This window comes from Seriola aureovittata, chromosome 17 (assembly GCF_021018895.1).
Source record: "Seriola aureovittata isolate HTS-2021-v1 ecotype China chromosome 17, ASM2101889v1, whole genome shotgun sequence".
Taxonomy (NCBI): Eukaryota; Metazoa; Chordata; class Actinopteri; order Carangiformes; family Carangidae; genus Seriola; species Seriola aureovittata.
The window spans coordinates 24248501-24263973 of NC_079380.1; the positions used below are offsets into that span (position 1 = coordinate 24248501).

Consider the following 15473-nt stretch of genomic DNA (forward strand, 5'->3'; position numbering starts at 1 on the left):
CCTGTTATCTGGGAGCAAAGATGCGGTAGTTAGTAAGGTGGTTCCAAACCCAATCAAGGGGAGAAAGTGGAATCCAAGAATCGCAGTGCAGGAGGCAGAAGCAACGCTTAGGCATACAGAGATTGTGGGTAATGTCCAAATAGGCCGGGGAGGCTTGGGGCTTGGCCCAAGCAAACCGGTGTGGAGTAGAGCAGGTCCCAAGGAGAAGAGAAAGCTAGTCGTGGAGCAGGTTCGTAGACAGGAGGAATTATTATTATTATTATTTTTTTTTTTTTTTTTTTTTAAGTATATTTTTTGGGGCTTTTTATGCCTTTATTTGATAGTATAGTGGAGAGAGACAGGAAACTGGGAGGCAGAGAGGGGGAATGACATGCAGCGAAAGGCTGTCCGATGCGGGATTCGAACCGGGGCCAACTGCAGCGAGGACTGTAGCCTCTACACATGGGGCGCCTGCATAGACCACTACGTTACGCGACGCCCCGACAGGAGGAAATATTAAGGGGTGCTAAGGCAGTGGCCCAGGCTAAGCAGGGACAGTGGGTGAATTGGGAAGGTGTAGACAAGAAAAAACTTAGCTGGAAAGAACTCTGGAGCATGGAGGAAAGTAGTATTAGATTCTTGATAGGGGCAACTTATGATGTACTGCTAACTCCCCAGAACCCAAAACTCTGGGTAAATGGAGACCCACTATGTTCATTGTGTTCAGGTACTGCAACTTTAAAGCACATTCTGTCAGGGTGTAAGGTTAGTCCGTCGCAAGGCAGGTATACGTGGCGACATTACCAGGTTTTAAAAAGCTTAGCTGCAGGAATTTAAGAGTTATGGAGGCAGGCAAATTTAGGAGGACCTAAAACAAAGAGAGTTGCAATCAAGTTTGTTCAAGAGGGAGAGAAAGTTGGTAAGACAACAAGAAGGCAAGGCAGCTTAGAAGGTGCTTGTGATTGGGAAATGCAGGTAGATTTAGGAGGAAAGCTTGTTGTTCCCCAGGAAATAGCCAGTACAAAGCTAAGGCCTGATATAGTCTTGTGGTCTAGGAGTAGAATGAAAGTATATTTCATAGAGCTGACTGTTCCGTGGGAGGCCTTAGTTGAGGAAGCATATGAAAGGAAGAAGCACAGGTATGCAGAGTTAGGGAGTTAGGAGCAAGTGGACAGAGTGTGAGGAAAATTTTAAAGAACATGTCAGATGAGGCAGCAAGATCCAGTCAGTGGATCTGGATGAGAAGGAGTAATGGTAGCTGGGGGCCCAGCAGGGGGAGCACTTAGGATAGATAGACTCTTAGGAGAAGCAAGGAAGAAATCCAGGAAGAGCCAGACTCAGGTGATTACCTGTAAATGCAAAGGGGAGGAGGAAGTGAAAGTGAAAGTGTTCAGTGTTAGTTCAGACTCCATTTTGAGTCGACGCAGCAGAAGGAGGAAACTGGTGCCTGAGGCAGGTGAGTGTAAATACAACATTATTATTATTTTACTGTGAAAGTCTCAGAGTCAGTTTCTCCCTGTGGACTGTGGAGGGAAGAAGAGTCAGAGTGAACTTCTGTCCACACAAAGACACTGAGAGAAAAGGAGGGAACAACATGAGCTGTGGTACTTCCTGTTCTCTGCGTCACAATCAACAGTTTGACTCAACGTTGTGATGAGCTGAATAATGAACATGAAGACTGAGCAGCTGGAGTTTATTATACTGTATATTCTGTTAGTGTGTGTGTTACTTCCTGTTCTCTTTATGTTGCATGTGACTCTTGAACAGATTGTCTTGACTCTTGTGTGTCTGAGCTCACAGTCAGTGTTACTGGTTTCCCTCTCAGACTGACTGAAGTCCTGAAGATGAGTGATGGTGTGGAGGAAGAGGAGGACGGAGCAAAGTCTCCAGGATCCATCTGTCTGTCTATGAAGAGTGACTGGTCCAACAAACATCCTCCAGACTTCAGTGATGAACCTGGACCCTCAGACTCACAGTAAGAGACCTGCTACAAACCTGTGAACCTCCAGACTGTGACAGTGTTTAGTGTGTTGAGGTCCTGCAGTGACGTCACAGCCTGTAACAGGAAATAAGTTCCTCCTGGTTCTTGAGGCTTATCAGTGTATTAATACTAACTGCTCAGGTCGCTTGTTTCTAGTGAAATGAATCAGATATTAAACAACATTTGAACTTTTATCTTTTCCACATTCTTCCTGCGGCTGATGAACATGACAGAGATTTAAAGACATCAGTAATTAAAGGGTGGTGTGGTGAACCTTGATGAGCTGGGATCTAACAGAGTTTACAGCAGTTTGCAGGATCATTTTACAGCCTGAATGATGAAGAGTTTCACATGTCAGAGCTTCACTGTAGACGCTGTTTGACCAACAGCATTTGGATTTGTTAACAAAGGTGATGAATAATTAATGAGGAAACCAGATTCATGAGTAAAGTTACTAAATGCAGTAAATAGAATCAGTTCAGGTCGAGCGCTGAGTCTGGTGATTGTCCATATTTTTCTTATCAGCAATAAATCCCATGTGCAGAGCCAAACCTATCACAGCCTGATATAAGTTATTCCTCTGAGCCATAGAGCTCCATGTTAAAAGACATCAGTGAACCACACTGTGTCACTGGGTGACATGTTCCTTCATTATCATGAACACACACTGTCGTTTATTCAGACTCAGTCCCACACACTCCGTCCTGCTGCCCCGAATACTCACCACAGCACCAAATGTGGATTCATCCGCCGCTGAAAATAGTCCCAACAAACGTTTTATATGTTTCCTCCTGTTTGTTTGATAGAAACGACAGTGAGCAGCTGTTTGAGGAAATTACTGAGACTTTTAAAAAATGAAAGTATATATCTGTGAGGTGTTTTTAAAGCTTTACATCTTCAGTAGGAACCAATGAGCTCCGAGCTGAGAGACACAGACAGGAAGTGTTGAGACACACACACTCTGTTGATTTGGGTCTTTTCATGAGGTTTGTTGTCAAGAACAGAAATGTAGAATAACATCAGAATGATCCTTTAATTACACACAAGACCATCAGTGATATTCATGCAGATGTGACTCTGCCTCTCTGTGTGTTTGTCCACTGTCTCTTGTTGAGGACTGTTAACCAGGTAGATCCAGATGTTGACACAGTGGAGCTGAGGTTGAGGATACAGATGCTGAGCGGTGTCGGGTCACAGACATCTGATCCTCTCATCTCACCTTTGTATGACTCTGCTTCTTGAGCTGTGTTGCTTCCATCCTTCAGTACAGTGTGTGGTGCTGGATGGTGACGTCAGCTGAGAGTTCCCACATCGACTCTGTCATCAGAGAATTGATCAGTGATCGATGTGATATGAATAAAAACATGTTTGTGTTTGCAGAGGTCAGAACCAGAGACTGAGAGCAGAGTCTCCAGGATCCATCTGTCTGTCTATGAAGAGTGACCGGTCCAACGAAAAACCTCCAGACTTCAGTGATGAACCTGGACCCTCAGACTCACAGTAAGAGGCTGTTTCTACTGTAAACTGAGCTGAAGATGATTCAGTTATTAGACACATGTGAAGGAAACAGGGAGAAACCAGGAGCTAGATTCATAAACTCTGTGTTGGTCACAACAAAAACTCCGAGACAGAAACATGCACACACAGTCTTTGCATCAGATTTATAAAGCAGAGCGTTCTCATGTTACTGTTTCATGAACCTCAGTCAGTGTGAAAGTGGCTGCATGAACACGAGCCTGATTTCATGTCAACAGCTCTGTGCTCCACCAGTCTGTAGACCTGTCAATCAACAGAAGGACAGAGAAGAAACACAGTGTCTCCATGTTGGAGGTGACACTTTATCATTTAGTGTCTCCCCCCTCTGGCAGTGAGAGTAATCACAGCAACACCATCAATCAGCTCCAAGACGATGAGTCATTATTCAGGTGAAGTTAATGTCATAGTTAAATAGCCGACTCCAAGTATTTTACAAACACCATCAGTCCCCTCTCTTCTGTCAGCGCTCTCCAACCAGGAAAAGCCTCACCAGTTTCCTCTGTTTCCTCTGAGAGTTTCTTTTTATCTGGAGAATCAGGAACTTTTCTTGGACGCTTGGTAAATGATGGTTACTCTCTGTTGTTACTGGCCTCTCCAGCTCTCCAAAATCAGTCTTTCCTTATTGACCTCAAATGCATCAGTACCGGTGCGCAGTAAGGGAAAGTCACCGCAGACAGCAGATTTAAAACGCAGCTATACTGCAGAATACAGAGATTTACCTGGAGCTGAGAGGGTTAATCAGCTCTGTGAGAACTCATTTAACAAAGGTTTGGATTTCACACACCTTCCTTTATATGTAAAAGTCCTGCACTCCAGCTTTAAGTGGCCAGATACCAAAGAGCTGATAGGATCAATACAGAATCAAGATTCAATACATTATCAGCTCCTGAAAGATTCACAAAAACGTCACATTCATCACACAGAAATATCTAAAAGGGTTTTAATGATTTAAGATATTTGTTAGAAAATATATTTCATAACAGCTTAACAAGATATGAATACACATAATGTAATAGACTAAAATCAAGAGGCAGTTTTTATATTCAGAATTTAATTTGACTTGATGAATTAAACTTTTAAGACTAGACAGACCGGCTCATGTTAGTGAAGCCCCGCCCTCTTGAGGTTGGCGACCAATCAGAACAGAGATGTTGACCTGTGACTGTGACATGTTAGTGATAAAGAAATGTCTTCACAGAGAGAAGAGGAGTGAAGTCTCTGTGGAGGAGCAGCAGGTTTTAGATCAACATAAGATCAGTCTGAGGAGCAGATGTGAACATGTGACTGAAGGAACTGATGGAACAGGAAGTGGAACAGGAAGTGGAACAGGAAGTGGAACAGGAAGTGGAACCCTCCTCAACAGGATCTACACTGAGCTCTACATCACAGAGGGACAGAGTGAAGAGGTTAATACCCAACATGAGGTGAGGCAGCTGGAGACAACTTCCAAGATGGAGACCCTCCATGACGCTCCAATCAGGTGCCACGACATCTTTAAAGTCTCAGCTGACCAGCAGAGACCCATCAGAGTGGTTCTGACCAACGGCGTCGCTGGCGTTGGAAAAACCTTCTCGGTGCAGAAGTTCTCTCTGGACTGGGCAGAGGGCTTGGAGAACCAAGATGTCAGTCTGCTGGTTCTGCTTTCGTTCAGGGAGCTGAACCTGATCAGAGATCAGCAGTACAGTCTTCTCAGGCTGCTCCATGTTTTCCATCCAACATTACAGAAGGTCACAGCAGAGCAGCTCGCTGTCTGTAAAGTTCTGTTCATCTTTGACGGCCTGGATGAAAGCAGACTGTCACTGGATTTCAACAACAGGAAGTCTGTGTCTGATGTCACACAGGAGTCATCAGTCAACGTGCTGCTGACAAACCTCATCAGGGGGAATCTGCTTCCCTCGGCTCTCGTTTGGATAACTTCCAGACCTGCGGCGGCCAATCAGATCCCTCCTACATGTGTGGACAGGGTAACAGAAGTACGAGGCTTCACTGACGCCCAGAAGGAGGAGTACTTCAGGAGGAGATCCAGTGATGAAGAGCTGTCCAGCAGAATCATCTCACACATCAAGACGTCCAGGAGCCTCCACATCATGTGTCAAGTCCCAGTCTTCTGCTGGATCACTGCTACAGTTCTGGAGCACATGTTGACCACAGACCAGAGAGGAAAGCTGCCCCAGACCCTGACTGACCTGTTCTCACACTTCCTGCTGGTTCAGACACAGAGGAAGAAGAACAAGTACCATGAGGGACGTGAGACGAGTCCACAGGAGCTGACGGAGGCTGACGGGGAAGTTCTTCTGAAGCTGGGGAGGCTGGCGTTTGAACATCTGGAGAAAGGAAACATCATGTTCTACCAAGAAGACCTGGAGCAGTGTGGTCTTGATGTCACAGAGGCCTCGGTGTACTCAGGACTTTGTACTGAGATCTTCAGAAGAGAGAGTGTGATCTTCCAGAAAACAGTCTACTGCTTTGTTCATCTGAGCGTTCAGGAGTTTCTGGCTGCAGTCTACATGTTCCACTGTTACACCAACAGGAAGACAGAGGTCCTGGAGAACTTCCTGGGAGAAGACTTCAAACTCAGGAACTCCAAGCCAAAGTCTTTTCATAAGAAGATTTCTAAGTTTCTTGGAATCAATAAGAGCAGTGGTCCACCACTCGATGTCTTCCTGAGGAGAGCCATGGAGGAATCCCTCCAAAGCAGAAATGGTCACCTGGACCTGTTTGTCCGCTTCCTTCATGGCCTCTCTCTGGAGTCCAACCAGAGGCTCTTAGGAGGTCTGCTGGGTCAGACAGAGAACAGTCCAGGAACCATCCAGAGAGCCATCAACAACCTGAAGAAGATGAACAGTTATTTTATCTCTCCTGACAGAAGCATCAACATCTTCCACTGTCTGATGGAGATGAAGGATCACTCAGTTCATCAGGAGATCCAAGAGTTCCTGAAGTCAGAGAACAGATCAGAGAAGAAACTCTCTGTGATCCACTGCTCAGCTCTGGCCTACATGCTGCAGATGTCAGAGGAGGTTCTGGATGAGTTGGACCTGGAGAAGTACAACACATCAGAGGAGGGACGATGGAGACTGATCCCAGCTGTGAGGAACTGCAGAAAGGCTGAGTGAGTCCAGACATGATCATTAACATTATCAATTAGTTCTTCAAACTTCCTCAGTATTAAATTATTAGTGCCACGGGTGCTCAGCTCCGAGGCATCTATTAATCTTCTGTTTCGGGTTTATTATTCTTCCGCCAAATTTCGGCGCGTAACTCGTCCCGCAGCTTTGAGAAAACCCTGGTAATATATACATCAAAACGTGCGTCTTGATCCCAAAAGAGCTGCTATGACTTTTGGTGTTAAAATTCCAATTTTTCCCAAAGTTATTCCCAAAAAACTGGGAATAAATAATGCATTAGGAATGCATTGGAATTTTCTTTAGAAACCCACAAAATTTCACCTTTTTTCTACAAAATTTCACCTTTTTTCTGAGTCACCCAGCTCTCTCATACCTGCACGTAGAAACGTGATTCAAACTATAAAACGGAGGAAAACTTCTGCTCTCTCAAAAAGACAGGAACTGTTTTTACATAACATGTAAACTTTTCAAACTGTGAGCACTCAAAGGAGGAGTGCAAATCACTTTTTCTTCAAAGTTAGAGTGAAAGCGTCAGTTGGCTAGAGTGCGTGAAGCAGTAAAAAATACCTTTATTTTTATTTTTAACTCGAGCTCGCGGCCAAACCGTAAAAAGGAGACAAATAATTCTTTCTGAAAATGTAGACATAGTTGTTGGGATTCATAAAATGTAACTTTGACAGGCAGGGTCTGCACAAAATTTAAACGGGGGTGCCGAGTCCGGCAGCAATACCTGTCTCACTCTCATTGACACCTAATGTAATCGTCTTTTTTATTCAAAAGAATCTCACTCTGTCTTCGCACTGAGCTTACTCACTCATTTTAAGGAATATCTGAATAAAATAGAGACTGTAGAAACTTCTGGCTTCAGTGTCTGGCACGGTCTTTTCAGTTTTTGAAAAGAAGTAACGGTTTTCTCATAATTTGCAGTTGTTTTGAAGCCATGTAGAAGCCAAATTCTGGGCAGATTTTCACATTGCCATGGCAACGGCAGCTCCTGACCTGTGTGCGTGCGCCTAGCAACCAGATAACCAACTCTCCAAGCTCCGCTAGCTTTACATTAGCCGCATGTTAGGTCTTAAATTACATTTAGTTAGGTCTTAAATATTAGTATTAAATATTTGTCTTTATTCTTTGTTTCACATTTCACAAGTTTGAGGTCAGTTGTGCTTTTCTTCTTCTGGAGATGTTTTAAATGTTGTGAGCACTAAAATGTTAATATTTCATTTGGTTGTAATTAATAGTAAAAACTAATTAAAGCAGGAGTCACTGATCTCACACCTCAGTGTGTCTCCAGGTGTTTCCAGGTGTTGAGGAGTACGACTGCATATAGAAAACAGTGTAAAGCCTTTAGTGTCTCCAGAGGGAGCTGTGTGAAGTCTGATAAATGTCCTCCAGTGATGTCACTTGAGTCAGCGTGGGTTGGGTCTGAAAACTACAAGTTTGAAAAGTAAAAGAATGTGAATGTGTGGAGTCAGAAAGACGTGAACTCACCAGACCTCCGCTCAGATTAAAGGTGCTACTTTACATTTTGAATTCTCTACATTGAAGTGAGTTGGTGAGTTTTTGTGAACAGCAGCCACTGTGGTGACAACAAACACTAATGTGATAATGGTTCATGCTAAAACATGATGTCACAGCTTCACAAACAGAGAAAAGGCATCAAACTAGTGAAGTGACTCAGTAACGTCAACATTAGCTTTTAAAGGTTGCTAACATTAGCATGAGCTACAAGAAGCTACTGGTCACATCAGAGCAGGAGTTGGTGCTTATGAAGTCAACTTTTCATTTGAAGAGTGAAGTTGTTTTATTTCCTTCTGTAAGTTTTTCATGGTCTTTCTTTAAAGGACCAGTGTGTAGGATTTAGTGCCATCTAGTGGTGACGTTGTAGACTGCAACCACCTGAATACCCCCCCACCCCCACCCCTCCCGTTCCAAGCGTGTAGGAGAAGCTATGGTGGCCTTCAGGGAACATAAAAACACTAAAGGCCCTCTCTACAGCCAGTGTTTAGTTTGTCCGCTCTGGGCTACTGTAGAAACATGGCGCTGCAACATGGCAGGCTCTGTGAAAGGAGACGTGTCAGGTGATTATATACTAATGAAAAGGTGCTTATGAATATTATCTTCCATCTGTGTGAACAGGTCCTCCTAAATCCTCCACTCTGGTCCTTTAAAGTGTTTCCATATATCATGTTAAATGAGACAGAAACTCTCAGGTGTTTCTCTCTTGTTGCTGTAGAGGAGAGTAGTCTTCTTCTACACACCAAAGGTCAATGATGACATCATGTGACAACAGCAGCTCTGTGGTTGTCTGTCATGCACGTCTGAAAGTGTAATTATATCCAGGTGTGTGAACAGTTGTACAGTGTATTGGAAGGCTTCATTATCAGTGTCCTGCTGTTTGTTTTGTCCTTTTCTGTTTGTTGTCCTGAAATCAGATATTATTGACTTCATTCATCATTATTGTGAAGCTGTTTGTTTCATTTCTGCAGCGTTTGGCAACAGTCACCAAAGTTTTCCTGCGTATGGACGTGAACAGCATCACCTGACAGAAGCAGGAAGCAAAGAGAGATCATCTTTAATTGTTCACTGAGTTCAACTCATTAGAAAAATCTTCTGGAGTCAAATTAATAACAGAAAACAGTAAAAATGTTTTTCTAAACACGATGGCTTCACTCTGACTCTGTGGATCAATCACACTCACACTGTGGACATTATGGAACCTAAATGTAAAACCATTTTCCCGCCTTTCATCTGTGAGATTAAAGTAAAACAAAGACTCACGTTAAACATCTGCAGGTCTGAGAGAGAGAGAGAGAGAATTATTGTTTCATGTCAAACACAATAAGATGAAATGAACCACGAATGTGAAGAGCAGATGTTGATCACATGACGACATGTTTTGTATGTTGTGAATTTTTATTCTAACACATTTTATTTTTTCTCTAATCACAGACTTGGTGATTGTCGACTGTCAGAGACTCACTGTGAAGTCGTTGCCTCAGCTCTGAAGTCCAACCCCTCCCACCTGAAACACCTGAACCTGAGAGACAACAACCTGCAGGATTCAGGAGTGAAGCTTCTGTCTGCTGGACTGGAGAGTCCAAACTGTAGACTGGAGACTCTGGGGTGAGTTCACTGACTGTTGTAGTTTTGTGAACTCTCAGTTTTTCATTGGTTCATATATTTTCAGGATTTCTCTGTGAGGATTTTGAAGCAACAAGCTGGTGAAGAGAAAAAACTGTGTGTTGTAATGACTCCAAACAGAAGAATGTGAGAGCAGTCATAGTGTTAGTGATTCAGAGCAGTAGAGGACGTGCACAGTTTTTAAAATGAAGTCAGAACCTTGTTAAATGAAAGTGCAGCACTGACCTGAGAGCAGATGTTGTTGTGGTCAGAAACACAGCAGCTTGTGTATGTTGTGGAGCTGACAGAACCATGAGAGGAAACAGCTCAGATACACAGAGCTGGCAGCAGAGGCAGAGGAGTCTGGTTGGAAACCTGCGCTCCAGTGGAGGTTGGCTGGAGGGGTTTTGTTGGCAGATAAAGTCTGGTCCCTGTTCCCTGAACTGGGTCTAAGAGGGTTGAGTCTAAAGCAGGCAGTGAAGAACACGGCAGACGCTGCAGCCACTTCCTGTCAATGACTGTGGCTTAGAAGAAAGGTGAGACAGGCAGAGACAGGTAAGAGCAGAGCTTGTAGTGTGAACTCATGATGCTTTAAACACAAGTGTTTGGCTTGTTGCTGCTAAAATGAAGAAGCTGAAGAGGCTCAGCTGGTTTGTTTGGAGGATTACCAAGAAGGGCTGGATGTTGTTTGGTTTATATGGCGGCTCAGGCAGAGAGTGTTTCCTCTGTGGTTGGGTGAGGGGAGGAGTTACAGCAGCTGAAAGTGACAGCTGAGGTTATTTAACGTGGGGCTGTGTGAGGTGTTTAAACAGAGTCAGTGTATCAGCTATAGTAGATTCAGATGGGCCCCTCCCAGTTTGGAGAAAGAGACGAGAGCACGGCCACAGAAGCTGAGTGATGAGCTGCTGTGGGCGGGGTCAGCAGAAAAACACTGTCTGAGACACTTTCAAAATGCCCAAGGAAAAAAGCTCAAATCATTTAGAATATTTTCCCCATTTGATGTTGCTGTCAAACAGCCCTTAACTTTGGAACCAGCTTTTCTCAAGCATTGAACTGCCATATTACTACGCACAAGCTGACCTATGACCCTCAGTGTATCACGCTGCAGATCAGCTGTTTGAGTCAGAAAGAGCTCAGTGAAAGTAGAAGCTCTAATAAATGTGGCTGCTCAACATGAGTTTGTACAGATGGAGCCACAGGTGGAGCTGGTAGAGTTTAAGAGGTGGAGTCACTACGTCTGTATTGAAGCAGCAGCATGTTGTCATTGATATTAATGAAGCTGTTTTCACTCTTTGTATGTGACTGTTTTTAACCTGCTTCCTGTTGGTTCAGGTGTTTGACTTTCATTTTCTAAACTTCTACTTTCTAAAGCTTCTTCAGCTCTGAACAGATGATGAAACACTGAAGCTTCCAAGAAGGAACTTTGTGTCTGAACTCACATCTTTATTCTTTATTCAGATTGGAGCTCTGCAGTTTGTCAGAGATCAGCTGTTCTTCTCTGGCCTCAGCTCTGAAGTCCAACCCCTCCCACCTGAAACACCTGAACCTGAGTAACAACAAGCTGCAGGATCCAGGAGTGAAGGGTCTGTGTGGTTTTCTGGAGAGTCCAGACTGTCGACTGGAGACTCTGAGGTCAGTTCACTGACTGTTACTGTTGTAGATCTTATATCTTTAATCCACAACTGAAGCTGATTTATCTTCACACAGAACTTGAATCATTTTGAATGAAGTCATTACTGACATTTTAAATAGTGGTTGTCTCATGTTTCCAGTTGTTCTTCTCTCACAATGATTCTTCAGTTTCAGCTCATTTCACTCAGTTGTCATGAATAATGTCTGTTCACTTCAGTTCAACCTTCAGAACTCACACACTGGTATTTCTCTCAGTCAGAGGACTCATGTTTTCTAAATACACTGTAGAAAATGTCCAGTGTGAGTCCTTAAAGTCAATTCATTTTTATCACAACAACATACAGAAGATCCTCAGAACTAATATTTGTACAAAAACACTGAAATTCAACTGATGAAGAAAAAACTCTTCTTTTCTTTGAAGTGAATTTAAATGAACTTTAACACAAGTGTGAACATTGTTGTATTTTTCTAACAGTTGAATTGACTTGTTGAATGTGTTGAAGAGAAAAGCACCACACTGTTGGTTTCACATGTTTCACTCCATTAACTGCAAATCTTGTTGTTTAGTAAAGTGTCTGAATGTTTGGAAAGAAGCCGACAAATAAAATGTGTCATGATTATTATTGTTAGGAGCAGTAGAAGTTTCTGCTGAACATTTCCAAAGTCTTTTATTAAATCATCTGTTTTATTCACTTCTTTTATTCTTTATTCAGATTGGAGCGCTGCAGTTTGTCAGAGATCAGCTGTTCTTCTCTGGCCTCAGCTCTGAAGTCCAACCCCTCCCACCTGAGAGAACTGGACCTGACCTACAACAACCTGAAGGATCCAGATGTGAAGCAGCTGTGTGATCTTGAGGAGAGTCCAGACTGTCGACTGGAGACTCTGAGGTCAGTAAAAGGGGCGGAGTCAGTCCTTGCTGCTTCCATCATATTGTACTAAACACAGTATCAGAGCAAAGAGCCAGTGTTTCCTGGAAACCTCCGACCTTCTCAGCAGCTGCTTCCCTCAGTGAAGCTGTGAGAGGAGAACGGTGACGGGCCTCAGGATTGGACAGAAAGACAGAGAGAGAGAACAGTCGGCCAATCAGAGCGGCCAGAAGCTCGTTGTGATCATGTGTCTGAGTGGATGTGAAGACGACTGTTGTTGTTGAGTTGATGTCTACAGGAAGTGAAGCTGATTACAGCTGACAGCCTCACAGAGGAACAGAGACAGTGTCCTCATTCATCAAACTGTCACATCTGATCTGAGACAGTTTGTTCTCTCATTTCACAACTCAAGACCTGATCAGTTTGATCTCTGTCACAGCTCTGAGATCAGTCTGATGTCTGACAGTCACTGGCTCTTATTCCACAGAAGCATCATTACACTCTGTAACCATGTGATCTTTATACAGACCAGAAGCTCTGCTGAAGTCCAGTGAGCACATCTGTATATCTGTCCCTCTGCCAGATGTTTTCAGTGACAGCCTCCATGTTTATCTGTCAGGTGATGTGTGAGGAACAGACCAGATGTTCATCAACACACAGAGACTCTGTGTTTAAATGTCAGGACAGTGAATCCATCACTGAGCTGTTGGAGCAGTGATGAACCTTCATGACTCAGCAGTTTGTTTCCACTGTGGACTGAGGGAAATGTGCAGAGTCAACAGACTTGATGCTAAAAGTCTCTGCAGGTGTGTGAGCCTCCAGCTCAGTGTTCACTCCAACACGTTAACATGAGAGCTGAGAGGAAGCAGGCTACGCTACACAGCTGCTGCACATCTGGACTGAACAGGACTGAAGTCCAGCTGATGACGTCTCTGTAAACACTGATTCATCTCCTCTGTCTCTTCTTCTCTCAACAGATGGTGGTGAAGAGGAGTGTGTGTGTGTGTCTGTGTGTGTGTGTGTGTGTGCGTGTGCGTGTGTGTGTGTGTGTGTGTGTGTGTGTGTGTGTGTGTGTGTGTGTGTGTGTGTGTGTGTGTCCTGATGATCCAGATGTTGAAGCAGCAGCTGGTGTGTAGAGGCTCTGACTGGACCATGTTACTGGGAGGTGGAGTGGAGAGGAGAGCTTCATCCAGTGACTGACAGAGGAATCAGAAGAAGTGGAGACGACTCTCAGTGCTGCAGTCTGAACTGATCTGAGAACAGCTCCACTGTCACACACAGAGTCCAGTCCACCATCACCCCTGTGTGTTCCTCTGGACCTGACAGACCATCATCAGTCGCTGTGGACTCATTTGATTCTTGAGCACAAGCTGGAAATGATTGGTCTCTGTGAAACGTGGTTTAAACAAAATGATAACCAAATTCTATGTTTCTGGCCTGGTCCTCACCTGGTTAAAGTCCTACTTATCTGACAGAACACAGCGCGTCTCCTATAATAACACTATGTCAACATACCTTGCTGTGAAACATGGAGTACCCCAGGGCTCTGTTCTTGGCCCTCTGCTTTTCTCTCTCTATATTTCTCCTTAAGTCAAATTAATCACAGTTATGGAATTAATTTCCATTGTTATGATGATGAGATCTTGTCATCATACACATACAACAGATGTATGTTGTACATGTATGATTCCTCTCAGATTATAAATCTAGAGGTTTGTTTGTCTGCCGTGAAAAGCTGGATGTCTCATAAGTTTTTGCTCCTAAATTCTGACAAAACCAAGATGCTGGTCGTTGGCCCGACTCGACATAGACACCAGTTTGATCAATCAACATTAACTCTTTTTTTTTTAAAGTATATTTTTTTGGGCTTTTTTTTATGCCTTTATTTGATAGTATAGTGGAGAGTGACAGGAAACAGGGAGGCAGAGAGGGGGAATGACATGCAGCGAAAGGCCGTCCGATGCGGAATTCGAACCGGGGCCAACTGCAGCGAGGACTGTAGCCTCTACACATGGGGCGCCTGCTTAGACCACTACGCTACACGACGCCCCAATTAACATTAACTCTTGATAACTGTGTTATTTCTCATAGTCTGACAGTCAAAAATCTGGGTGTCCCTTTCGATTCTTCCCTCTCCTTTGATCAGCACATTAAAGATATCACCAAGACCGCCTTTTTTCATCTACGTAACATAGCTAGGATTGGGTCTTTTCTATCTAAGACTGATGCTGAAATCTTAATTCATGCTTTCGTTTCATCAAGACTCGATTATTGTAACGTTTAGACGTTTAGAGCAGTTAGCTTCCTATTCTTTCACAAACTCAGGCTCTGTACCTGTTGCCATCCTACCACCGGCGGGGGGGCCTCAGTCTCAATAAACCAGTAAACTCAGTACAGTATAGTCCAGGTTGTTCTGCCGACGAGATCACTGTAAACTTTGTGATTATCACTGCATCATTCAAACTGTTTATTTTTTCCCTCAAGCACATGAAGCGCCCAGGCTGTGTGCCTCTCTTTCTCCGTTCCCCTTCTCTATCTCCTTCCTGTTACTCCCTGCAGCTCCTCCCGCCTCCAAAGCTGCAGCTGTAGAGTCTGGACCTGCAACTGCAAACCACCTACTGCCCCATGATCCTGTTTAACACCTGCTGCTAAACCTGCTCAAATTTACTATAATTAACAATGATTGTTATTAATGTTATTAGCCGTTGTTACGTGCACCCTGGTTGTGTGGTGTCCTGTCCTCTCTCGCTGCTACTCATGTCTCCCAGTTCCCTCTGCCTGGTGCACACCTGGGAGCACACCTGGGTGCAATCAGCACTCAGGGACAGAGGGAGGGGATAAGAGGGGCGGAGAGTACAGAGACTGGGGGGAGGAGACACAGACACAGACAGCTGTACCTGGGTGAGGGTTCTTTGTCCTCTCTTCCTTCTCCAAGCGGATCGTTCCTCCACGCACAGTTAGGTGCGGTGGGGTTTTATTATTTTAGTTTATGTTATTTCAGGCAGGAGATTACGGGCAGTCATGTTATTCGTCTTTTGTTTTAGGTTAAGTTGGGTTTAGGTAGTCTAGGAGGAAGTGCTGGGAGCGACGGCCCTCTGCGTGGTTGGCCCAGCGTTTTCCTGTCTTTTGTTTATTTCGGCCGGGGTCACCGGTCCTTTTTGTTTCTTTTGGTTTAGGATGATAAAAATATTTATTTTGATATATTTTGGGGGTATTTCAATAAAGCTT

The 15473-nt window shown here is 44.0% G+C and overlaps 1 protein-coding gene across 18 annotated transcripts in view; it reads left to right on the forward strand.

The window, feature by feature from the left end:
• Positions 1-1331: 1331 nt before the first annotated feature.
• The window catches only part of LOC130185367 (NACHT, LRR and PYD domains-containing protein 14-like), a 72347-nt gene continuing 58205 nt past the window's right edge, over positions 1332-15473 (forward strand). For 9 of the 18 annotated variants that reach the window (XM_056401809.1, XM_056401815.1, XM_056401812.1 and 6 more), the window contains exons 1-3: positions 1332-1435; positions 1805-1954; positions 3341-3460. In XM_056401809.1, coding sequence (XP_056257784.1) covers positions 1824-1954; positions 3341-3460 — 251 coding nt within the window. In that variant the 5' untranslated portion in view covers positions 1332-1435; positions 1805-1823. The other 9 variants (XM_056401822.1, XM_056401826.1, XM_056401823.1 and 6 more) reach the window with 6 other exon arrangements.